Source organism: Meles meles, chromosome 19 (assembly GCF_922984935.1).
Source record: "Meles meles chromosome 19, mMelMel3.1 paternal haplotype, whole genome shotgun sequence".
Classification (NCBI taxonomy): Eukaryota; Metazoa; Chordata; class Mammalia; order Carnivora; family Mustelidae; genus Meles; species Meles meles.
In genome coordinates, this window is record NC_060084.1 from 13,772,783 (window position 1) to 13,797,878 (window position 25,096).

At 37.6% G+C, this 25,096-nt stretch overlaps 1 protein-coding gene across 2 annotated transcripts in view; it reads right to left on the bottom strand.

The window, feature by feature from the left end:
• The window catches only part of AP1G1 (adaptor related protein complex 1 subunit gamma 1), a 77,172-nt gene that overhangs the window by 49,108 nt on the left and 2,968 nt on the right, over positions 1–25,096 (bottom strand). For both annotated transcript variants that reach the window (XM_045988494.1, XM_045988493.1), the window contains exon 2: positions 2,430–2,633. In XM_045988494.1, coding sequence (XP_045844450.1) covers positions 2,430–2,630 — 201 coding nt within the window. In that variant the 5' untranslated portion in view covers positions 2,631–2,633. The remainder of the gene's footprint in view (positions 1–2,429; positions 2,634–25,096) is intronic.

The window sequence follows — 25,096 nt, forward strand, 5'->3', positions numbered from 1 at the left end:
AAAAAATGATTCAGTTTTAGAGTTATACAAAGTTGAGTTCTAATCCTCTCCCTAATTATTTGCTAGCTGTGTGAATTTAAACAAGTCCCTTAATCTCTGAATCTCAGTTTCCTCATCAGCAGTATGAGGATATTACCTATCTTGTGGGTATTACTGTAAAATTTGAAAGACTGTCAAATGTGGCTACTAGAAATTTTTAAATTATCCATCTGGCTCATATTTTTATTTCTATTGAACAGCATCATGCTAGATACTGCAGTAAAAAGTAAAAAGAAACAGGTGAAATTAGTTTGAATAATAGATTTTATTTAACCCGATATATCTAAAATATCATTTCAACATATAATCAACACAAAATTATTAGATATTTTACAACTTTCTTTTGTACTAAAGCTTCTAAATACAGTATGTATTTTACACTTAACAGCACATCTCAATTTGTATACTACATATCCATCAGAAATATTTTAACTATATTTAGATTTCATAAAATTTACAATTGATAAAGTAGATTCACATACCCAAGTTGTCGAAAACACTTAAAAGTTTTCCAGTAACTGCATCGAATACCCATCAAAAATTTATTTTCCTTTAATATTCACCTCAGCTGAACTAGCCACATTTCGAGAGAATGGAGGCTACGTATCTACTGGCTATCATAATGAACAGCACAAGTCTAACAAGTCTAATAAAATGCAATAAACGATAGCTGTTTTTACACATAATTAAATGAAAATGATACTGTGATTCATACATGCAGGTGAGAGAACCTAGATAAGAATCTTTTTATGGGTACATTATAAAGGAAATTCTGATGGGCAGGATACCAAATTACTGCTTGGATAGGGCCCTGACTTATTCAGTAGAGGAAATAGAGTAAGGGACTTAAAATTATGATTTCCTATCCCTACTCGGAAAAATCTTTTCTTTGGTACCAAAATTTTAGTACAGTTTCCTTGAATATTCACACTTTCCACCTAAGAATTAAATGTTTTATCAAACAATTAAATTCCAGAACACCCAAAAAACTGCCATCTAGTAAAGTTGGAAAGTATATTTTATTTACATAGTAATGACTCTTAGAAATAGAGAGTACTCTTTCACAAAATGAAATATCATCTGTGTTAAACCTATCATATGATTTTAAATTCAACAGTTGGTCTTTAAAGAACTCCTTTAATTCTGTAATGTTAACAACGGTTATTTCTGAGTATAGGGATTAAAAAGTCTCCCCACCTCCACCCCTATCTTTTAGAGCCCAACATAATAGATTTCTATAAATCTAACCTAAATGTGTCTACTTAAAATCAACCAACAAAAACATACACTGTTTGCCTAGTACCTGGTCCTACTTTCCTCTGATAGTAACACCTCAATTTTCCTTTGGGAAATTAATGTTCTCCCACTCTCAATCATATATTTCTATAGAAAGTGACCTCATTCCCAGCCCTAAGATAAGCATAAAACTAACCCAAGTCAGTCTGATAGGATTCAATCCCATTACTGTTTTGTTTTAATTCAGAGGTGGGGAATCTCCTTTCACTGGACTTACTGAGCTGAACAAAAGATAAACATGTCCACCTTTCCAGGTAATTTAAATATACCAAAACATTAACAATAGTTATCTTTGAATAATGGAAACATGGGTGGTATTTTTCTCCTAATGTTGCACATTCTTTCAATTTTGTAGTCTTTTCCTTAAAAAGACTATTTAGCATGTAATACAATTCCTAAATTCAGTGAGATAAAATTTAATAGCATTAATAAGAATTAAAAAACAACCCACTATACCCTTCTCTGTGACTCAATCGCCATTAACATGTATAAACATGAAAAGAAGAAAGCACTTGTCACCAAGAATACCCTTCTCAGAGCTTAAACTGGCTGTATCTAGTAATAAGCATTTGTGTGTAGGAGAAAATCAGGAGGCAGACCTGCACAGTGGCTATAGCGATCGAGTAATGAGGTAATTACGACAGAATCCATAAATGCCATTATGTGGCAACCTCTTAATTTCTTTTACTTAAAAACATCTGTTCCGAGTAGTCCTCCTTCTATCATTGTGCATACAGAATAAAGCTAAGGAAACATTTAGCAAATATTTCTTAAAAATTCATTACAGTCCAGCCCCTCTGACTGACCAATCACAACCTACTGGTTAATCCTTAAAACAAGCTAGTTGCCACCATCAAAACATACTCTAATCCACATAATGAGAAATTCCCAATGGAAAGCACAACTGACAGCAGTATCATGCCTTTCCAGGTCTGCAACTTTCTCAATTCTACCTTCAGTTCCACAATGATCAGACTACATGACTATGAAAAGTATCCTGTCTTTCCTGACAGGAAAATACTGACCGACCCTCCCTGAGCTCCTGTCATTCAAACAAGCGTACCCTTGCTAGATGTGGTCTCAGCCCAGCCTACCTGTCCAAAGTGAGCAGGGTAGCCCAGCATGTGCATATATAGTAATTTTGCCACATTCCGACACCGGTATGTATTGTCTTCTTCTCTAAAAGATGATCGGATTGCAGCACATTCTTTCTGGATCATTTCTCGTTCTTCGGCTTGGGTTCGGGCTGTCCGGATGGTCCGGATCAGCTCCCGCAATCTGATGGGGGCTGGCATCCTCTGGATATGGAAAGACATTAAATAAAAATGTTCACTTTTTTACTATCAAAACTATTCACACAACTTCCCACAAAAATTTCTTATTTTTAAGAATTCAAGATTTGCTAAGTCCAAGGATACAAAGCTTCAGCAAAGCTATTACATAGAAACTCAACTCAGTAAGTATCTGGAAAGAATACAAACAAAATTGTTAAGTATTAAGTTAAGCAAGATAAGACACAGAATATACCAATTTCTAAAAATCCATCATTATTATCAAAATATCTTAGGAAAAACTCAACCCAAATCTTTACTCCATCCTTAAAGTAATTAAGAAAAGGTCTATGCCCAACCTTAAAGACAAATATTTTCTGCTCAACTGTTAACTCAGTATAACACAATAAATTATCAGATGAATATTGAATATGATCACAAAGTTCGACTCACCAAAATATAGATTACAAAACCAATTATTAGATTTAAACACTTTTTCCAAGAAAAAACAATCATCTCAGCACACTGGGTACTCTTTGGAAATTGTGATGAGGAAAAAATAATAAACCAATCTCAGAGGATAAGACTACTAGAGTCATATTCTCGTATTTTTAAAATTGTAATAGTAACAGTAATAAAAACCTTTAATAGCCAAAACAAGGAAAAAGAAAAAAAAGGGGGGGAGCGCCTGGGTGACTCAGTTGTTAAGCGTCTGCCTTCAGCTTGGTTCATGGTCCCAGGGTCCTAGGATCCACCCCCACATCAGGCTCCCTGCTTCTCCCTCCCTCTCCCTCTGCTGCTCCCCTGCTTGTGTTCCTTCTCTCGCTGTATCTCTCTCTGCTAAATAAATAAAATCTTTTTTAAAAAAAATTTTTTTAAAAGACAAAGTTGGAGAAATTGCACTACCTAATTTCAAGAAATATTATAAAGCTACAGTAATTAGGACAATGCGGAGATGAATTTAGTGCAGACTCAGAGAACAAAGGAGCAAAAGAAAAAGTTTGGGAATAGACCTACATATAAGCTCAACTGATTTTCAACAGAGACCAAGGTTAGTCAATAGGAGAAAGGGATTCCTTCAACAAATGGTGCTGGCACAACGAGATATCTGTATAGAGAAAAAAATTAACCTTGGATCCTAACCTCACATAACATACAAAAAATTAATTCAAAACAGATCACAGCCCTAATAATAAAGCCAAAACTAAAAATCTTCCATTAGAAAACATGGTGGGGGGGGGGGTGCCTGGGTGGCTCAGTAGGTTAAGCCTCTGCCTTCCAGTCAGGTCATGATCCTAGGGTCCTGGGATCCAGCCCTACATCTGGCTCTCTGCTCAGCAGGGAATCTGCTCCCCCTCCCCCACTCTCTCTCTCTGCCTGCCTCTCTGCCTACCTGTGATCTCTGTCAAATAAAATCTTAAAAAAAAAAAAAAGAAAGAAAGAAAACATAGGAGGAAATCTTTGGGAACTTAGGTTAAGCACCGATGTCATATATAACAAGCACAAAATACAAAAAAAATAATAAAACTGACTTGACAAAAAGTTAAAACTTTTGCTTTTCAAAAGATGCAAATAAGGCAAGCCACAAAGAAAAAAATAGAATTCCGATCTTACAAAGGACATGTATTCAAAATATGTAATTTCACAACTCAATAAGACGTATTATTTAAAAATGAGTAAAAGATTTGAATAGACACTTCTCAAAGAAGATATATGAATGTCCATAAACACATGAAAGCATGCTAATGTCATTAGTCAGCAGGGAAATGCAAATTAAAACTATAAGATGGGACGCCTGGGTGGCTCAGTCGGTTAAGCCCCTGCCTTCGGCTCAGGTCATGATCCCAGGGTCCTGGGATCGAGTCCCACATCAGGCTCCTTGTCCAGCAGGGAACCTGCTTTCTCTCTCTCTGCCTCTGCTATGACTCTGCCTGCTTGTGCTCTCTCTCTGACAATAAATAAATAAATAATCTTAAAAAAAAAACAAAAAAACAACTATAAGTTATCACCCTACACCATCAGAATGGCTAAAATTTAAAAGACTAGCCATGCCACGTGTTGACAGTGATGTAAAACTTTTTTCCTCATTTTTTTTATTATGTTCAGTTAGCCAGCATATAGTAGTGCATCATTAGGTTTTGATGTAGCGTTCAGCGATTCATTATTTACGTATAACACCAGTGCTCAACTTTCACATGGAATGCAAAATGGAATGGCTCAACTACTTTGGAAAACAGTTTGGCAATTTTTTATAAAATTAAATATATATTTAGTATAGGATTCAGCAAATCCACTCAGTATTTACCAAAAAGCAATGAAAATATATGTTCTCACCAAGACTTGTACACAAATGTTCACAGAAGCTTCATTTATAATTACTAAAAACTAGGAACAACTCAAATGTCCATAAACTGGTGAATAATAAGGGTATACCCACATAACTGAATACTTTTCAGAATAAAACAGAACCAACACAACATGGAAGAGTCTCAAAAACACTATGCTAAGCAAAAGAAGCAGGAACAAGAAAGTACACACTGTATGATTTCACTTATATGACACTGTAGGCTCATCTATAGTGATGCTAAAAAGATCAATGATTGCCTGGTGTTGAGGGTGGGGATGGGAATCGACTGGGATGTAAAGAAACCTCTTGAGGTGACAGAAATGTTTATGATGGGTATATACACATCTCAAAATTCACTGAACACTTAAAACAAGTGCATTTTGTTTTATGTATTTATACCTCAACAGTGTTAAGAAAAATGATTAAAAAATTAGATTAAAATATCATTACTATCATCTTCAGTACATACAAGCTATGGGATCGTTAAACCAGTAAGTCTCAAAGCTGTTCTAATCGCACAAACCAGTAAGATATCCCAGTCCCATTAGTTCACTATAGCATCACTTCTCAAGGCAGGGATAGTATATTGGCAATTTTTTGAAAAGTTCTCTAGGTATTGGTATGTTCCTCCCTATGGCCCTCTTAAAAATCACACGTATTAAGCTGTATAAGGTTACCAGTACAATATTTTGTTACTTTTTAATAGAAATACTGTGGGCCTCGTGTTTCAACGTTCATACATTCACTATCTTCATTATTTCATTTGTTCTAATCCATTTGAAGTAAGGGCAGAGATCATTATCCCTGCTTTGCCCATGAAGAAACTTCACCTCAGAGCAATTATGCAACTTCAGATTACAAAGGGTAAGTGACAGAGCTAGCACATGAACTCCAAGAATTAGAACTCCAAGGCTAGAGTTCTTCTCAGTACTTCAAAAATGAACATTATCTTTAGAGATAAAATTATATGACTGCTATGATTTGTTTCAAAATACTCCAGGGGAAAAAGTATTGAGGAGGGAAAAAAATGAAACAAATCGGGCAAAACACTGATTACTTCTGAGGGTATATGATGACTACATGAAATTACAGTCTCTTATTCTCTATTTTTATATATATTAGAAATTTTCACAATCAAAAGCTTTTTAAAAGTCAAAAAGGTTCAATAAACAAAGCATTTAAGTCCTAAAATTTTTCATAAATAGCTATTCGGTTAAACATCCAACTTGGTTTCGGCTCAGGTCCTGACCTCATGGCTCCTGATCACCATCCAGTCCTGGGTCAAGACTCTGTGCTTAGCATGAATCTGCTTGGGTATTCTTCTCCCTCCGCCCCTTACCCTGATCCTGCATGGGCATGCTTGCTCTCCCTCTCTCTCTCAAATAAGTAAATATATCTTTGGAAAAAAACACAAATCTTATTTGGGGAGCCTGGCTGGTTTGGTGGGAGGATCATGCAACTCTCAATCTCAGGGTTGTGAGTTTGAGCCCCATAATGGGTATAAGATTACCTAAACAAAGATTAAAAAAAAAAAAAAGAATCTTATTTATGATTAACCCAAATTTGGTATGTGGAGGAAAATAACTTTTCTCTATGAGGGCCTGAATGATTCTATAAAGCAAACAAGACTATTAGAGAAAGCCTAAATCTATTTCCAAAACACTTAGGCCAACAGCAGGGTAAACAAATCAGAAGAGTTTAAGGCTGCTGAGAGAAAAGTTACCTGGAGCAATTTCTCAACTCAGCCAGAGGATCACAGACAGTTTATGCCACTAGCTTTTTATGGAGGAAATTGAGGATCCAGGCTGTTAACTACCTTGCACAAGGTCAAAGAATTAATTACTAGCCTGACTCACATCTTGTGATTCCCCCAATCAACACTCTTTCTCCAGCACCAGGTTATCTCTAGAGAAAAGCAGTATTTTCTTCCCTTGGCTGTGACAACTTACTTCTACTTATTTCTTTTTTTTTAATCACAAGAAATTCTCTCAGGCATGAATGAAAAAGTTAATTTACAGAATAAAGAATTCAGTGTATTTCAAAATACAGTCTAAGTTCAAAGCTAAACAAAAAGTTCTAGTTCCAGGGAAGATGAAGTAAACATACTTCATGGGGACTCCTGTCCCTCCCTCTGACCATAACTATAAATCCCAGACAAAATGCATACCACAGTTACCCAAGAACTCTGAAAAGTAAATGACAGCAGATTTGAGAAAGAGAGCAGAATTTGAAGTTCTATCAAAATGCCAAGAAGTTGTCATTTTTCCTCCGTATTGCCCAGCCTAGACCCAATGGCAACCCAAAACCCAGAAGTGTTCACTAGAGAAGGAGCTCTAAGAAAACCCCTCTCTTTCTGGTCCAGGAAGCAAGAAAAGAAGGATGGGAGAAATTCCCTTTTGGCTTATACCCCAATTACAGAGACTTCAATATGGCTCCTAAGTAAATGATAAAATTACAGAGTATCAGCAAAGATATAAAAGACCTGAATGCCATCATCAACTGACTGACTCTATCCAACAGTAATGGAACACCTCAACCAACAATGGCAGAATATACATTTTTCTCAAGTGCACACAGAACACTCACCAAAACAGACCATGTCCTGGTTCATTAAAAACTAAAGAGTTAATAAATTAAATGAATGGGAATCATAAAAAATAAAGTACAGTCTCTGACCACTAACAGAATTAAGCCAGAAATCAGTAAAAAAAAGCTAACTGGAAAATCCTCCATGGACTTGGAAACTGATACATTCCCAAATAATCCATTGGTGAAGGAGGAAATAGCAAGGGACATTAGTAAATACATGGAACTGAACAAAAATATAAACACATGTTAAAATCTGTGGTACACACCTAGATAGTGCTTAATGGAAAATGAACAGGATTAAATTTATCTCTGTCAGAACAGAAGAAACATCCCAAGCAATCTAAGGGTCTACTTAAGAAACTAGGAAAAGGAAAATAAATCTAAGAGAAGTAGGAAAAAAGCAAATAATAAAAAATAGAAATCAATGAAGTTAAAAACAGAAATTAGGGGGCGCCTGGGTGGCTCAGTGGGTTAAGCCGCTGCCTTCAGCTCAGGTCATGATCTCAGGGTCCTAGGATCGAGTCCCGCATCGGCCCTCTGCTCAGCAGGGAGCCTGCTTCCTCCTCTCTCTCTCTCTGCTTGCCTCTCTGCCTACTTGTGTTCTCTGTCAAATAAATAAATAAAATCTTTAAAAAAAAAAAACAAAAAAAACCCAGAAATTAGGTCAAGTCAACAAAACCAAAAAAGCCAGCCAGTTCTTTGAGAAGACTAATAAAACTGATAAACCTATATGGGGCACCTGGGTGGCTCAGTGGGTTAAGCCTCTGCCTTCAGCTCAGGTCATGATCTCAGGGTCCTGGGATCAAGCCCCACCTCGGGCTCTCTGCTCAGCAGGAAGCCCCTGCCCACCCCCCTACCTCCCCTACACCCCACCTGCTGCTCTGGCTACTTGTGATCTCTGTCTGTCAAATAAATAAAATCTTAAACAAACAAACAAAAAACTGATAAATCTATGGCTAGATGATAAGAAAAGTAACACATATTACCAGTATCAGTAATGAAAGGGGATATCACCACAACTATTAAAAAGATAATTAGGTGATACTAAGGTATCAAAACACACACAACTGGACATTCATATGGAAAAAAAACTGAACGGCAACCTAAATCTCATACCTTATACAACTATTAACTCAAAATGGATCATAGATCTAAATGTAAAACAAAACATACAACTATAAAAAACTGTTAGAAGACAGAGAAAATCTTCATGACTTGGGGTTAGACATTATACCAAAGTCACACCCATAAAAGAAAAAAATTATAAAACTGGATTTATAAAAGATTAGAGACTTTTGCACTATGAAAAACAGTGCTAAGAAAATGGAAAGACCAGTTACAGACTGGATATGCGTATCCAACAAAGGACTTGTAACCAGACATAAAAGTAACCAGACTATAAAAAGGAACTCTCAAAACACGGCAGTTAAACCCAATTTTTAGCCTGGATGGCTCAGTGGGTTGGGCCGCTGCCTTCGGCTCAGGTCGTGATCTCGGGGTCCTGGGATCGAGTCCCGCATCAGGCTCTCTGCTCGCAGGGAGCCTGCTTCTCTCTCTGCCTGCCTCTCTGTCTACTTGTGATCTCTCTCTGTCAAATAAATAAATAAATAAAAATTAAAAAAAAAATTTAAAAAAAAAATAAATAAAAATGGGCATTAAGTTTTGAGAATCTTGAATTCAGAAAGCAGCAGGATCAAAGTCTTTAATCAAGAAAATTAAAAAATAGTTTAAAACTTCAGGACCTATTAACTACAGTTAACAGAGAAAACAATATCATAAATTATATCATTTATATCCATTTCAAAGGAGGCAGGGAGAATGTAAAAAATATGGAATCATGGGGCGCCTGGGTGGCTCAGTGGGGTAAAGCCTCTGCTTTCAGCTCAGGTCATGATGTCCTGGGATCCATCCCCGCATCAGGCTCTCTGCTCAGCAGGAAGGCTGCTTCCCTTCCTCTCTCTCTGCCTGCCTCTCTGCCTAATTGTGATCTCTGTCTGTCAAATAAATAAATAAAATCTTTAAAAAAAAATTTGGAATCAGAAGTTAGCTTCATGCATCTCTTCTTTTCCCCTCCTTATTCAATTTTGCACACTATCCCATAGATGACCTAAGAAATAGGGAAACACGTTATACCAAAAAGTTGCCAACCACTCATTCAACAAATATTTGCTGAGCCTTCTCTATGTCAGGCAAGGCGATAAATGCTGGCGACAGCCAAGGTCATGATCTCTAACCTTAAGAATTCAAAAGTCTAGTGAGGAAAACAGATTTTTACAATTCCAGCAATATAAAAAATCAGCAAGATCTGTTTCTGCTGATCAGTGACAGAACAGAAAATTATAATTATGGTAAGCTAAAGTGTGTCATGGCCAAACTAATTCAATATATTTAGAAAATTTTTCTTTTGCAAAATTAAGTGCCCTCTTGATTAAACCAACAACTCCAAAATTCCATCCAGAAAGGGATCTACAGCACAGTACCAGTCCACAATTTCTCATCCAAAACCTTTAAGAACAAAACTTAGAATTTTCTGAATTTTAGAAAGGTAATGCAGTGCATATATTATAGGTCATTACTCGCCTAATATGTTCTGGGATAGCAGTTCCATTATCAAACAATATTTCTGCAGCAACATATATGAATATTTGTATACTTTCGTATACAAATATTCACATATTTTCATATATGAATATTCATATATGTTTTCTCAAATGAGAAAAAATAAATACTACAGCCTCCTGTCTGGTCACATCAGATTTTAACACCAAAAGAATTAAGAAGAACTCCTGTGTTTTGTTTTTGTTTAATTTCAGAATCCAATGACCCGAATCATTGTTTAAAATGATGACCCTGGAGTGCAATCACCTGAGTTTGAATCCCAGTTCTACCACTTACCAACTGTGTGTCCTGAGCAAATGGCTTAACATCACAGAGCTTTCATTTCCTCATCGGTAAAATGGGGAGAGGACCCACCTCAAAGGACTGTTACAAGAATTAAATGAGAATACATCTAAAATTCTTAGCACAGTGCCACACACATAGTATGTATGCACTAAACAAATGCTGGACATAATGGCTGGTTATATATACTATCCTTGAATAAATTAATTCTGAGCAAAAATAAGGTAGAGAAAGATATAGTACTAATATTTTATAAAGATTTAAAATATTATAAAAGAACCTATTCTTTAGAGATACAAAACTGCAGTAAGAGTAAGAACATGCACGTGAAACATAGACCAAAAAAATGGCACATCTGGAAACGGGAATATGATGAGGAACAGAGTAACACACAGGAGGTTTCAGCTATACTGGTGTTTTATTTCTAAGAGTAGGTAGTGGGTAAATGAATATTTATCCTTATCCTCCAAATATTTTATGTCTGAAATGTTTCGTATTAGAAGATTAAATTCAGGGGCGCCTGGGGTTGCTCAGCCGGTTAAGTGTCTGTCTTCAGCTCAGGTCATGATCCAGTCCTGGGTCCTGAAATCCAGGATCCTGGGATCCAATCCCACATCCAGCTCCTTGCTCAGCAGGGAGCCTGCTTCTCCCTCTGCCTGTTGCTTCCCCTGCTTGTGCATACACGCTCGCTTGCTCCCCCTCTCTCCAACAAATAATTAAATACAAATCTTTTAAAAAATAAAATAAATAAAAGTTAAACTGGAAAACACAACCTACTTGCTCTTAATATAATGTTGAGGATTTCCTTACTTTTTAAGAATTTTTACTTGCCTTTCAAAATACCCAAAACCACAAGATTCCTTAAAATACAGTAGCTTAAACATCTATTATTAGTAATAGCGACGAACTACCCTGTTTTTAAAAATAAAGGATGAATATGGTGTATAGTAATGACTCAGCTAAACAGGACATAACTCAAAACACATCTTTATAACCTCACGGAGCAATACAGAGAACATCACATCAATATAGTAGAACACCTACTTTATTCTATTTGCAGGCTCTAATTTACAAATTAGAAAACTAGAGAGGAAACAGAGAGTGGGAACCAGGAGACAGGCTGTTTAAGGGAAGAACACTGATGGCCGCCAAAGTGTCATCTAACAATAAGGGAAGAAACAGCAGCAGCAGCAATGCAAACAAAACCTGTATTTAGCAGAAACAAGTATCCAAACAGCACAGCAGCAAGATTAATAAACTCTACAGATTTCCTATACAAACTGTGCCTACAGATAACAATACCATATTATACAACTGAAAATTTGTCAAGAGTAGAAATCAGCTTGCATTCTTACCATAATTTTTAAAAAGTTTGTGCCTTTTAAATCATATTTTTATCCTATAAAAATTTTCCATGATTAATCAAAAGGAAAAGATCTAATCACTTGCAAATCCCTGCCTTTGAGTTCCATAATAATTACCTTATCGTTTTTTTACAAATCCAAAATTGAAGTCTTTATCTTTTTTTTTTTTTAAAGATTTTATTTATTTACTTGACAGAGAGATCACAAGCAGACAGAGAGGCAGGCAGAGAGAGAGAGAGGGAAGCAGGCTCGCCGCTGAGCAGAGAGCCCAATGCGGTACTCGATCCCAGGACCCTGAGATCACGACCTGAGCCGAAGGCAGCGGCCCAACCCACTGAGCCACCCAGGCGCCCCTGAAGTCTTTATCTTAAATACACACACAACATAGTAATCTGAGCCTATTTAGTGTACTGGCAAAAAGCATTCAAGTCTCCCTAAAGTCTTTTTTTTTTTTTTTTTAAAGATTTTATTTATTTATTTGACAGATAGAAATCACAAGTAGGGAGAGAGGCAGGCAGAGACAGAGAGGAGGAAGCAAGTCTCCCTAAAGTCTTAAGAGTATTAAATAACAAAGAGTACTGTAACTGGTTTTTATATAAGACCCCGATTTATTAAGAAATGGTGTAATAACATCAACATTTAGCACTTAATGCAGAGGACAGAAAAACCTTAATATAAAATTTTATCCTAACATCAAATTATATAGATTAAATATATATATTAGTGCATTTATGTGTATTATGAAATTTATAATTCAATCCATAATGCATTTATAATCCAATTACAGACATTAAATATTGATATACCTCAATAAAGCTGTTTTTTAAAACTAAGATGACAATCAAATGAAAAAAATAATACCTGTGGAACAATTTCTAAAAATTATACAGTATAGTTCATACACTGTCTGTTCTTAACTAATTTAACGACTTGACCCATCCAAGACTGAGAAAGGTATGTTGAAGTCTACCACTACAGGGGTGCCTGAGTGGTTCAGTCAGTCAAACATCTTCCTTCAGCTCTAGTCATGGTCCTGGGGTCCTGGGATCAAGCCTCTCATCAGGCTCTCTGTTCAGTAGGGAGACTGCTTTGCCCTCTCCCTCTTGCCCCATCCCCACCTCTCCCTCTTGCCCCATCCCCACCTCGCAATTTCTCTCAAATAAATAAATAGAATCTTTAAAAAAAAAAAAAATTAAGGGGTTTGTGGGTAGCGCAGACAGCCTTTGTCTTGGGTCATGATCTCAGTGTCCTGGGTTGAGACCTGCACTGGGCTCCCTGCTCAGTGGGGATTCTGTTTGTCCCTCTCCCTCTGCCCCTTCCCTTCCCCCTGCCATGTTCTCTCCCTCTCCCTCTCTAGTAAGTAAATAAAATCTTTAAAAAAAAGTTTATGGGACACCATAGTGGCTCAGTCAGTTAAGTGGCTGCCTTCAGCTCAGGTCATGATCCCAGGGTCCTAGGCTCGAGTCTCACATCAGGCTCCTTGTTCAGTGGGGAGCCTGCTTCTCCCTTTCCCTCTGCCAACCCCCCTGCTTGTCCTTTCTAGGACAAGCAAATACATTTTTAAAAAAATTTTTTAATTAAAAAACATAGAGTCTGGGTGCCTGGGTAGCTCAGTTAATTAAGCAACTGCCTTCGGCTCAGGTCACAATCCCGGAGTCCTGGGATCAAGTCCCACATCGTGCTCCCAGTTCTGCAGGGAGTCTGCTTCTCCCCTCTCATGCTCTCTCTCACTCTCTGTCAAATAAATAAATAAAATCTTTGGGGGAAAAAAAACCATAAAGTCTACCACTATAATTGTGTTTCTATCCATTACATTTAGTATTTTTTTAAAGATTTTATTTATTTGAAAGAGAGATGGCACAAATAGGCAGATCAGTAGTCAGAGGGAGAGGGAGAAGCAGACCCCCCACCAAGCAGGGAGACAGATGCAGGACTCGACTCCAGGACCCTGGCATCAAAACCTGAGCGGAAGGCAGCCACCCAACTGACTGAGCCCTACATTTAGGATTTCAATAGTTGTATTCAATGCCTATGTGTCCATCTGTTTTATATTTACATAGTTGGTACATTTTGTAAAAAATAAAATGTCCTTTTTTGTCCTAAAATACTTACTAGGGCAAGGATGGGAAAGGAACACGGAAAAATTAAAAATTCTAACTTGTTAAAATACAGAGATTGTGGATAAATGTATTTATTTCATTAATGGCTATTTGTTAAATAACATTGAGGGGTTCTTGGGCGGCTCAGTTAAACATTCAACTTTCTTCTTCTTTTTTTCAAAGATTTTATTTGAGGGACGCCTGAGTGGCTCAGTTGGTTAGGCGGCTGCCTTTGGCTCAGGTCATGATCCCAGCGTCCTGGGATCGAGTCCCACGTTGGGCTCTTTGCTCAGCAAGGAGCCTGCTTCTCCCTCTGCCTCTGCTGCCACTCTGCCTGCCTAAGCTCGCTCGCACTCTCTCTCTCTCTCTGGCAAATAAATAAATAAAATCTTAAAAAAAAAAAGATTTTATTTGAGAGAGAGACAGCAAGGGAGCACAAGCAGGGGCAGCAGCAGAGAGAAAGGGAGAAGCAGGCTCCCTATAAGCAGGAATCCCAATGTGGGGCTCGATTCCAGGACACAGGGATTATGACCTTAACCGAACGCAGCCACTTCACTGAGCATCCAACTCTTGATTCTGACTCAGGTCTTGATCTCAGGATCATGAGATTGAGCCCTGCTTCAACACAGAGCACGAAACCTGCTTGGGATTCTCTGTCTCCCTCACCTTTTGCCCCCTCCCTTTACCCAACCTACACACACTCTCTCAAAAAAATAAAATAAAAAATAAAAAAACATTGAAAAAATAAAGAGAACACAAACAAGTGAGAACTTAATTTCAGATGTTTCTATCCAAAATGTAAACAAAATTAGGTTTTGGAGCTAAAGCTAAATTAATTACTTTATATACCCAAAAAATAACCAAAATTGTGAATGCTTACTATAGGGGAAAAAAAGAAGAAAGACAAAAAAAAAACAATGACTGTATATGTTCCAATTCTCCTAAACTTTATTCCAAAACGGAGAAAATGGTTATTTTTCAAACTCTCCACAAATCTCTGATATTTTTAAAAAGACTTTATTTATTTGAGGGAAAGAGAAACAGGGAGAGAGAGAGTGCATGCACACATGCTTGTAGGACACAGGGCTCAATCCCAGGAGAGCGGGACCACGACCCAAGCTGAAGGCAGACGCCCATGACCAACCTACTGAGCCACCCATGCACCACACAAATCTCTTTAATTGATAAAAATTTTCCTCATACTGCAATACTAACCTCAGACCGTGAATATCTTTTTTTCTTTGAAATGTGTATTTTTCCCACTCAAATATAAGCTCCTAAAGGCCAGATCCTTGTGAGCCTTACTCATCCTTGTATTCCCCTTACTTAAAGGTAGGAACTTGAGAAACACTGTATTTAAATGAATCCTAAATGCTAAAGGAGTCTTGAATAAAGAAAATGCACTTGTCCTTTCCAAAGCAAACAAAGTAAAGGTGCACTGGCTCCTTGCCACCAGCAACGGGCAGGCATCAGGACTCAACGCAGTCCTCTATTCTACCCTCTCAGTTAACTTTTTTTCTACTTCTCAGCTAATACTACCTGGCTTTAAGCTCAGAACCACTGTCAGCCCAGTTAAGAACATATAACCGAATAGCTGGGGTTCCTGCTGTATGTTGTCCTTCTTTCCCCAAACGTGAAGCTATGTGAGCTCTAACCTAAAAAAAAAAAAAACCTAAATTAAAAGCAATTTCTTCAATATTAAAATTGCCTCCTTTTCTAACCAACACAAAATCTGTACATGAAGTCTTGCTTAACAATGAGAAAAGATTCAAGATAGATTTCAATTAACTTTGCCAGTGATTACCCTATAACATCCAGTCACAGATTTAAGTATGGCTAAGAACACTCAAGGGACCTAAGTTAACACAAGGCAAAACCCTACAGAGGAAGTTACTGTGCTCTCTCACCCACATTTGCCACATGGCCATTTTTAAAAAAATTTTATTTATTTATTTGATAGACAGAGATCACAAGTAGGCAGAGAGGCAGGCAGAGAGAGAGGAGGAAGCAGGCTCCCTGTGGAGCAGAGAGCCAGCCCGATGTGGGGCTTGATCCCAGGACCCTGAGACCATGACCTGAGCTGAAGACAGAGGCTTAACCCACTGAGCTACCCAGGCGCCCCCCATTTTTTTTTTCAAATTAATAACGGTAATACTTTTTTTAAGGTTTTATTTATTTAGTTATATGAGCGAGGGGGAGAGGAACAAGCAGACTAAGCACACAGTCTGGAGCAGAGCTTGATCCCACAACCCTGAGATCATGACCTGGGCCAAAATCAAGAGCTGTTGGCTTAACTGACTGAGCCACCCAGGGGCCCCGTTCCACATGGCCGTATATTTAGATTATGCTCCACAGAGAAGCCTTATTTCAAATTTTTTATTGCATATGATATGTGAATTGGTTTAATGCATTTACAACTTAGAAAACACTGACCAAACTAGTAAGAAAGCTTACACCAAACTGATCAACAGTATTAAGCTTTGATCAGACTTTAACTTTCCAATATATCTTACAGAAACCAACTGTCATTATTCTGACTTAGCTGGGTTCTTTTCACCTTTTTTTTTTTTTTAAGATTTTATTTATTTATTTATTTGACAGATAGAGATTACAAGTAGGCAGAGAGGCAGGCAGAGACAGAGAGAGGAGGAAGCTGGCTTCCTGCTGAGCAGAGAGCTGGATCTTTTCACCTTTTTATGTTTCAGCTGATTCCTCTGAGTACTGGGGGCAGGGAGGGGAAGCAATGCACATCTATCTCCCCTGTATGAGGAAGTGTGCTGCTTACAGAAGGGAAATGTTTTACAGAGTGAAGAAAAAGGGAGAGCAATGTTAGTACATCACTATTTGAATAAGAGAGACTGTATCTGGGGATAAGTTTTTTGGTCACTGCAAAGGTAAACACCATGTGGGACAGGGATAGTTCTTTCATTAGGTTTCACCAGGGCCTAGAATAATGAAACATTCAAGACCATTCAACTTTATATATGCTCTGGTTTCAGGCTCATAATGCAACTTTGCAACTATCAATCATCTTTCCAAGTAGCTTGTCTCCCAAATTCCTACACGTAAGGAAAGGGGTGCCCTGGAAATCACAGGTAATTAAGGATAAAAGCACAGCCCCTTGTGAATTACAAAACTGTTATTCTAACTCACATCAGTGAATCTGATTAGGCTAAATCGCCCCCAAATAAATACTAAAATGGAATTTTTCCATCTTCAAGGCTAAGGAATAGACTCTGAAATGTGTGACCACATCACTATACCACCACACTCTGTCTAGGCAGCCAGCTGGCATTCCTCTAAGAAGTCCTAAGCTCAATTCTGCCTAAAATGACACAGTAATTACAGGAATCTTCTTTTTAAATTATCCAATCAAAATTCACTGAAACTGAGAATTTAATAGATGTATATAAATGCAAATATGCCTCCTGGACAATTTAATTGCATAAGATGCATGAATATAAAGTCCAAATAAGGGGCACCTGGGTGTTTCAGTCGGTTAGGTGGCTAATTCTTAATTTTGGCTCAGCTCATGATCTCAGGGTCCTGGGATTGAGCCCCACATCAGGCTCCACACTCAGGAGGGAGTACACTTGAAAAGTCTCTCTTCCTCTGCCTCTCCAGCACTCTTTTGCTCTCTAAACAAAGAAACAAATCTTTTTTTTAAAAAGGCCAAACGGGGTGCCTGGGTGGCTCAGTGGGTTAAAGCCTCTGCCTTCAGCTTAGGTCATGATCCCAGGGTCCTGGGATTGAGCCCCGCATCGGGCTCTCTGCTTGGCAGGGAGCCCGCTTCCCCCTCTCTCTGCCTGCTTCTCTGCCTACCTATGATCTCTGTCTGACTTGTGATCTCTGTCTGCGAAATAAATAAAATCTTTTAAAAAATAATAATAAATAATAAAATAAAAATACAAAGGCCAAATAATGATAAACACGATTAATACCTAATTTGACACTGATGAAAAGCAATTTTCTGGGGCACCTAGGTGGCTCAGTGGGTTAAAGCCTCTGCCTTTGGCTCCGGTCATGATCCCAGGGTCCTGGGATCGAGCTGCACATCAGGCTCTCTGCTCATCGGGGAGCCTTCTCCCCCCATCCCCCGCCTACTTCTGATCTCTGTCAAATAAATAAATACAATCTTTAAAAAACAAAAAAAGAAAGAAAAATAATTTTCTACTCTCAACCCTAAAATTAGCAAAAAGAAAAAAAAGTCCTAAAGAGCCCACAAATATCAAGAATTGTAGCAAAATTCCCAAACAAAAATTTTGTTTTTAAAGCTATGCCGCAAAGGGTACAATAAATATTAGAGATAGGCTATCTGTGCTTTGTATAAATATAGATGCCTTTTTAACTTCTCTGTATTTTCTGCCTTTTTTTTTTTTTAAGATTTTATTTATTTATTTATTTATTTGACAGACAGAGATCACAAGTAGGCTGCGAGGCAGGCAGAGAGAGAGGGGCAGCAGGCTCCCCACCGAACAGAGAGCCAGATCCCAGGACCCTGAGATTATGACCCAAGCCAAAGGCAGAGCCCTAACTCACTATGCCGCCCAGGCGCACCTATTTTCTGCTAACTTTTAAATAATAAAATTTATTTCAGTAATAAATCTTGTTTCAAAAATTCAAAATAATAAAAATCAGGAAAACTGTGAACTTTTCAAAAATAAGAAGACAGTATTCATCCTGGAAGGACAGAGTCACATTTACCTAAAGGCATTTTCTACAGGAGAACATTAGAAAGTTTATTTCTAATCACTAGAAAGTGATTTCATACTAAAATAATAAAGTTTTCCTAAATATTCTTCACAAACCCAACTTCTGTTAATTCTGGATACCAAGAAAGGAGGGGAGGGGGATCTGGTCCACAGGAAATTAAAGATTCATTTTAACCCATGTTTCTGACACTAGTTAGAAATAGATGGGGGGGGGGGGGTTGCGCCTGGTAGCTCAGTTGGTTAAGCAGCTGCCTTCAGCTCAGGTCACGATTCCAGGATACTGGGATGGAGCCCCGTATCGGGTTCCCTGCTCAGCAGAGCCTCTCTCTCCCTCTGCCTGTCACTCTGCTTACTTGTGCTCTCACTCTATTGCTCTGTCAAATAAATAAATAAAATCTTAAAGAAAAAGACATAGATGGGGGAAGGGGTGCTTGGGTAGCTCAGTCAGTTAAGCATCCAACTACTGATTACAGATCAGATCATGAGATTGAGCCCTATGTCAGACTCTGCACTGGGCATCTTAACTCCTTGTTAAGATTCTCTCTCCCTCTCTTGAAGAAAAAAAAAGAGAGAGAGAGAGAGAGAGAAAGAAAGAAAAAAAAAAGAAGCAGACAAGGAAAAGTCCCATTAACAATAGTATCAAAAACTATAAAATGCCTAGGAACAAATTTAGCAAGAAAGGCAAAGAACTACATGAAGAAGACTGTCAAATCTATGAAACCTGTACTGAAGAACCTAAAACTGAAACAGGACCTGAACAATGGAAATTCATCATAAGGAAAAATTTTCGTCATTAAAAATGTCAGTCCTCTCAGGATTAATATGTGAATATAGTGCAATTCCAAACAGTGGGCTTTTTGTGAGGTTTACTGAATCCAACAGAATTATTTTCTGTCAATAGATGTAAAAATAAATGTTCAAGAATAGTTAAGAAAATGAAAAAGTACAGCGACAGGAGTTTTTCTTTTTTTTTTCCCCCTTAAGATTTATTTTAGAGAGAGAAAACACGAGCGGGAGGGGTAGAAAAAGAGAGAGAGAATCTCAAGCAGACGTGCTAAGCACAGAGCCTGATGCGGGGCTTGATGTCATGACCCTGAGATCATGGACCTGAGCCGAAACCAAGAGTCCAAAGCTTAGCTTAACCAACAGGTGCCCCAAGAGGAGCTTTTCTTAACAGAGGGTAACTTTTTATAAAACTATTACACTCAAGAAAGTAAAATAATAGTAAAGAGAAAAAAAGAACCAGAAATAGAGCAAACATATACAGGAACATAACATATAAGATGGCATTTAATTGGGGTGCCTGGGTGGCTCAGTTGGTTAAAGTGTCTGCCTTTGGCTTGGATCATGATCTCAAGGTCCTGGGACAGAGCCCCATTTCAGGCTCCCTGCTCAGTGGGGAATCTGTCCCTCTCCTGCTGCCCCTCCTCCTGATTGTGCATGCTCTCACTCTCTCTCAGTCAAATAAATAAAATCTTTTTTTTAAAGATGGCTTTCAATTCACTGAGAAAAAGACAGTTTAATCCTCATGTAGCTGGCTCTCTATTCAAAGGAAAACCATATAAGACTCACTTCTTCTTATCCTATAAAGGTTAATTCCAGGGGCACCTGGGTGGCTCAGTCAGTTGGGTATCTGCCTTCAGCTCGGGTCATGATCCCAGGGTTCTAGGATCGAGTCCTGTACTGGGCTCCCTGGTCAGTGGGGAGCCGGCTCCTCCCTCTCCCACTGTCAAATGAATAAATAAAATCTTTTAAAAAAAAGTTAATTCCAGATGAATAAATACATGAGTCATACAACAAAGAATTAATATATCATAAGGTATTCCTACAAGATAAAAAAAAATAAAAGGGAGGAAAAACAACTTAAAAGAAAAATGAACCAAGGACATGAACAGAAAATTCTCAATAAAGCTAATTCAAACAGAAAAACCAAAAAACAAACAAACAAACAAATCAACAGAGGCTAGCTCTAATAATGGCCAGGAAAACTGAGACAAACTGAAAGAAGACTCATCATCTGGTAGACGAGTAAAAATTAAATTGTACATCTAAGGATGTGATGCTACAGAAAACCCACTGCTAGTGGAGATAGAAATGAAAATCTACTTAGAGAATAATCTGGCAATCAACACATTTATAGTATATTTCCTTTAACCCAGAAATCCCATCTTGGAGAATCTATTCTGCAGAAATAAAAGTTGCAGGAAAATGTCCTTAAGAAAATCGCTGAATAGGAACACCTAAGTGGCTCAGTAGGTTAAGGGTCTGACCCTTTATTTCAGCTCATATCATGATCTCAGGGTCCTGAGACTGACACTGGGTTCCACACTCAGCTGGGAGTCTGCTTAAGGATTCTCTCTCCCTGTCCCTCCTCTCCCCCATCCCACTCCCCACACACTCTATCTTTAAAAATAAATAAATCTTAAAAAAAAAAAAAAAAAAAAACTTGAGTAAGTTATGTATGGTACACATTCATGTTATGAGACATAACAGGGATGTTTAAAAAACAAAACTGAATTAAATTTACTAACCAGGATGTGTTAAGAAAAGCTTGTTACAGAGTAATATAATAAGTATGATGTCCCTTTTGTAAAAATAAAGAATCCTTATAAATGTGCACATTTAGGTTATTATATACAACACCTGACCAAGCATGGAGAGAAATACTGAAGTACACCCATAACCTGATAAAATAGCTGGGTAATAACAATGAAGAGACTGAGGGAAATTCATAGCTTTAAATATGTTTTTAGAGTATTTCATTTATCATAATGGAAACCTATTTTTTTTGTAAATTAAAAAGATTTTAAAAACTCAGCACTATAAAAGTATATTATTCAAACAGGAGAAGAGAATAGGAAACAATTCATTGAACTGCATCGACATATTTCCATTGGGGGGAGGGGGAGACTGACATTCTCACTTACTATCAGCTTCCTTAGCAAAATGAGTTACATAGTAAGAATTCAAAAGAAAGAAGATGGGGAAGAGTGGGATTCTTTGCTGCCACTTGGAACTTTTGAAAAAGAGTTTGAGTGAATCACAAAGAAAAAAGAATAATGCCAACTTCAAAATTAAACATTTAAATAATATTTTCAAGGACAAAGATATGAGGTTTCATATATGTTTTCCAAATCTGAAAATAAACTTCACTGACATCAACTCTACAAGTCATAAGTAAATGAGCTGCAGTAGCTTCTCATAACTCAGGACCCTGACTGCTTTTGGCTCTGGAATCAACCAGTTACCATATATCTGAGTACCTGAATAATTTTTCCATATTATTTTCATTCGTAACATCTATTCCCTGGAGTAGGTACTAGGGGCCAGTCACTGTGCTATGTACTAATGATGTCATAAATTAGATAGTTCTTGTCCTCTGAAAACTCAAGGAAAGTTAGACAGTTGAAGTACTTTAAAGAAAGTACTATACCCCTTTGCCTGGGGGTAGAGAGGAAGGAAGAACACATTCACTAGGTAGAAGGGAGAAAAGAAAAGCATTCCAGGTATAGGTAGAACAGGTACAAAGAAAATTAAAGAACATAAAGTATTAGAGGAACAGTATTTAAAAAAAAAAAAAAAAAAAAAGTTGTGTGTGTAGGGGCACCTGGCTGGCTCAATCCATACACCAAGCAACTCTTGATCTTGGAGTCGCTGAATTCAAGCCTCACCTTGGGTATAACAGCGCTTACGGTTAAAAGTATAAAATAAATGAAGTTCAGTATATGTAAATAAAAATAATACAACCAATTGCTAGTAAACTACTTCCCTAATTCTACTTTCTTAAATAGTCAACACTATTTACTAACTTTCATCATGGAATGTTTCTAAGGAAAACGTAAAGCCCAACTTTCATTGGTAGAGACAAACACATATTTAAAAAACATCACGTATCCAAAGTACTATCAGAAAAAGAAGCTCTTCTCACAACAGCTTACCTTCAATAAATCATATCCAAAACCTACTATCTACAAAAATATTATTCTCACTTAGTTTCTCCATTCAGCTCAAACCAATGTTTTCATATTTTTAAAAAAAAATATTTGATTTATTTATTTGACAAAGAGAGACAGCTACAGAGGGAACACAAGCAGGGGGAGGGAGGGAGAAGCAGGCTCTCTGCCGAGCAGAGAGGTGGATGTGCGGCTCTGATTCCAGGACCTTGAGATCATGACCTGAGCCGAAGGCAGATGCTTAACAACTAAGCAAGCCAGGTACCCCTCTTTTCACCATATTTTAAAAGGATCACGTTTTCAAAATATCAAAAAGTGGGAAAGGAACCAAATCCTTTGTGCAGACTTTAAAAAGGAATTTTTAAAAATTAACTTCCCTTCCTTTTCTTCAGCTTCAAATGGGATAATTTCCCAATAGTGACATTTAGTAAATAGCCTCACTAAAATGAGCTGTAAAAACACTAATGGAGGGGCGCCTGGGTGGCTCAGTGGGTTAAAGCCTCTGCCTTCGGCTCAGGTCATGATCTCAGGGTCCTGAGATCGAGACCCACATCGGGCTCTCTGCTCAGCAGGGAGCCTGCTTCCCCCTCTCTCTCTCTGCCTGCCTCTCTGCCTACTTGTGATCTCTCTCTGTCAAATAAATAAGTAAAAATCTTTAAAAAAAATTTTTTTTTAAAAACCACTAATGGAACTCCTTTTGAGTTGTACAACTATATGGCTACTTACTAAAGTTAGATCTTTTAACCCAATAGTATACATCATCTATTCTAATCAGTCTCATTTTTAACCCAAAGGTTTGTGAGGGGAGTGCAAATATTTTACAATCCCAAAGATCTAAGATCATGTCTTTCTCATATTTGCTCTTCCCCAAAACCCGTAACATTAACCGCAAGGCCAAACAAGCTGAAAAACCTAGGATGCTCAGTAAAACACAAGAAAGATGGGTGAGCAAAGCAACTGCCTATCAGGTTACACTGTGATTGCTGCACTGTAACAACAGAGAAAGGAGGTAAAAACCACTTGCCTTTAAGATGTCTTTATTTCTTTATAAAGTGCAAAGGTCACGTATGTTTTCATCATCTTTTAAAAGACCATTACTTTTTTTCCTTTTGAAACCTATTTTTCACTGACAACATTTATAACTCAATTTTCTCTCTCCAATTGTCTAAGTAAGCCAAAAAACGAAACAAAACAAAACTTCCAAGTACCTAATGAAAAATCATTTCTCATTTCAATCATAGTATCTTACACCTTGCCCTTTTTATACAAAAGTGTTAGTTAATGCTGACTCAACAAGTCTGGCAAGTTTGAGGGTTTTTTTCACTTCTGGACCCTTCAAACTTTGACAAGAGATGTTCTGGTAACCAAGACTCATGCCAAATTAAATTATTCCTCCATGCCAAACTGTGTTGTTACTCCTTCAGTGAAGGAGGAAAAAAAAAAAACCCAACCCCCAGAAAACCTTATGTATATTTTCAAGATAGAAATGAATGTCTTCACAGATACAAAATTTTCTATACAAAAAGGCAAATGGAAAAATCCTAATACTTTCTGACAAAGATACAACTTTATTTTGTTTAAAAAGATTTTATTTATTTATTCGATGGACAGAGATCACAAGGAGGCGGGGGGGGGGGGGGGGAGCAGGCTCCCCGCTGAGCAGAGAGCCTGACAGGGGGCTCAATCCCAGGGCCCTGAGATCATGACCAGAGCCGAAGGCAGAAGCTTAACCCACTGAACCACCCATGCGCTCCAAAATACAACTTTAAAAACCTATACACCCAGAAATATGAAAGCTTAAGTAAATCTATATGTTCTCTTAATTTTAAAATTAGTTGTTATTTGAAACCTAATCCTGCACAAAAGGAACTGAGTGAAAGTAACAGAGGGATGAAGACATCAAAATCAAGAACCCACAACAATTGATAAAGCTGAGAATGAATGAATTTTAAGGACCAAATATAGCTAAACTAGTAGTTCCAGTTTACAGAAAGGTAAAGTAAAAGTTTTATATTCTCTGAAGCTAAATCTAAGAGCTTCAAAGTTTTGCTTTCAATTAAGTCCTGCTTTATACACAAAATTTTTAAATCCTCATCAAATGCAAATAAGGGGATTAGGCATTTCAAAAATCTGTTTTGGTATGTAGTTTCCTAATACCTTTTTTTTTAATTAAAAATGATCTTTGGAAAATACTCAACTTTTTCGATACATATAGACTTTTAATAAATCAGAAAAAAATCTGGGGTCACCTGGGTGGCTCAGTCAGTTAATGGACGCCTTTGGCTCAGAACATGATCCCAGAATCCCGAGACAGAGTACCACGTCGGACTCCCTGCTCATGGGGAGTCTGCATCTCCCTCACCTTCTGCTCTCTCACTTGTGCACACTCTCTCAAATAAGTAAAATCTTTTTAAAAAATAATAAAAATAAATCACAAAAAACCTGGGGGTGCTTGGGAGGCACACCTGGCTGAAGATCCAACCCTTGGTTTCAGCTCAGGCTGTGATCTCAAGATGGTGAGATGG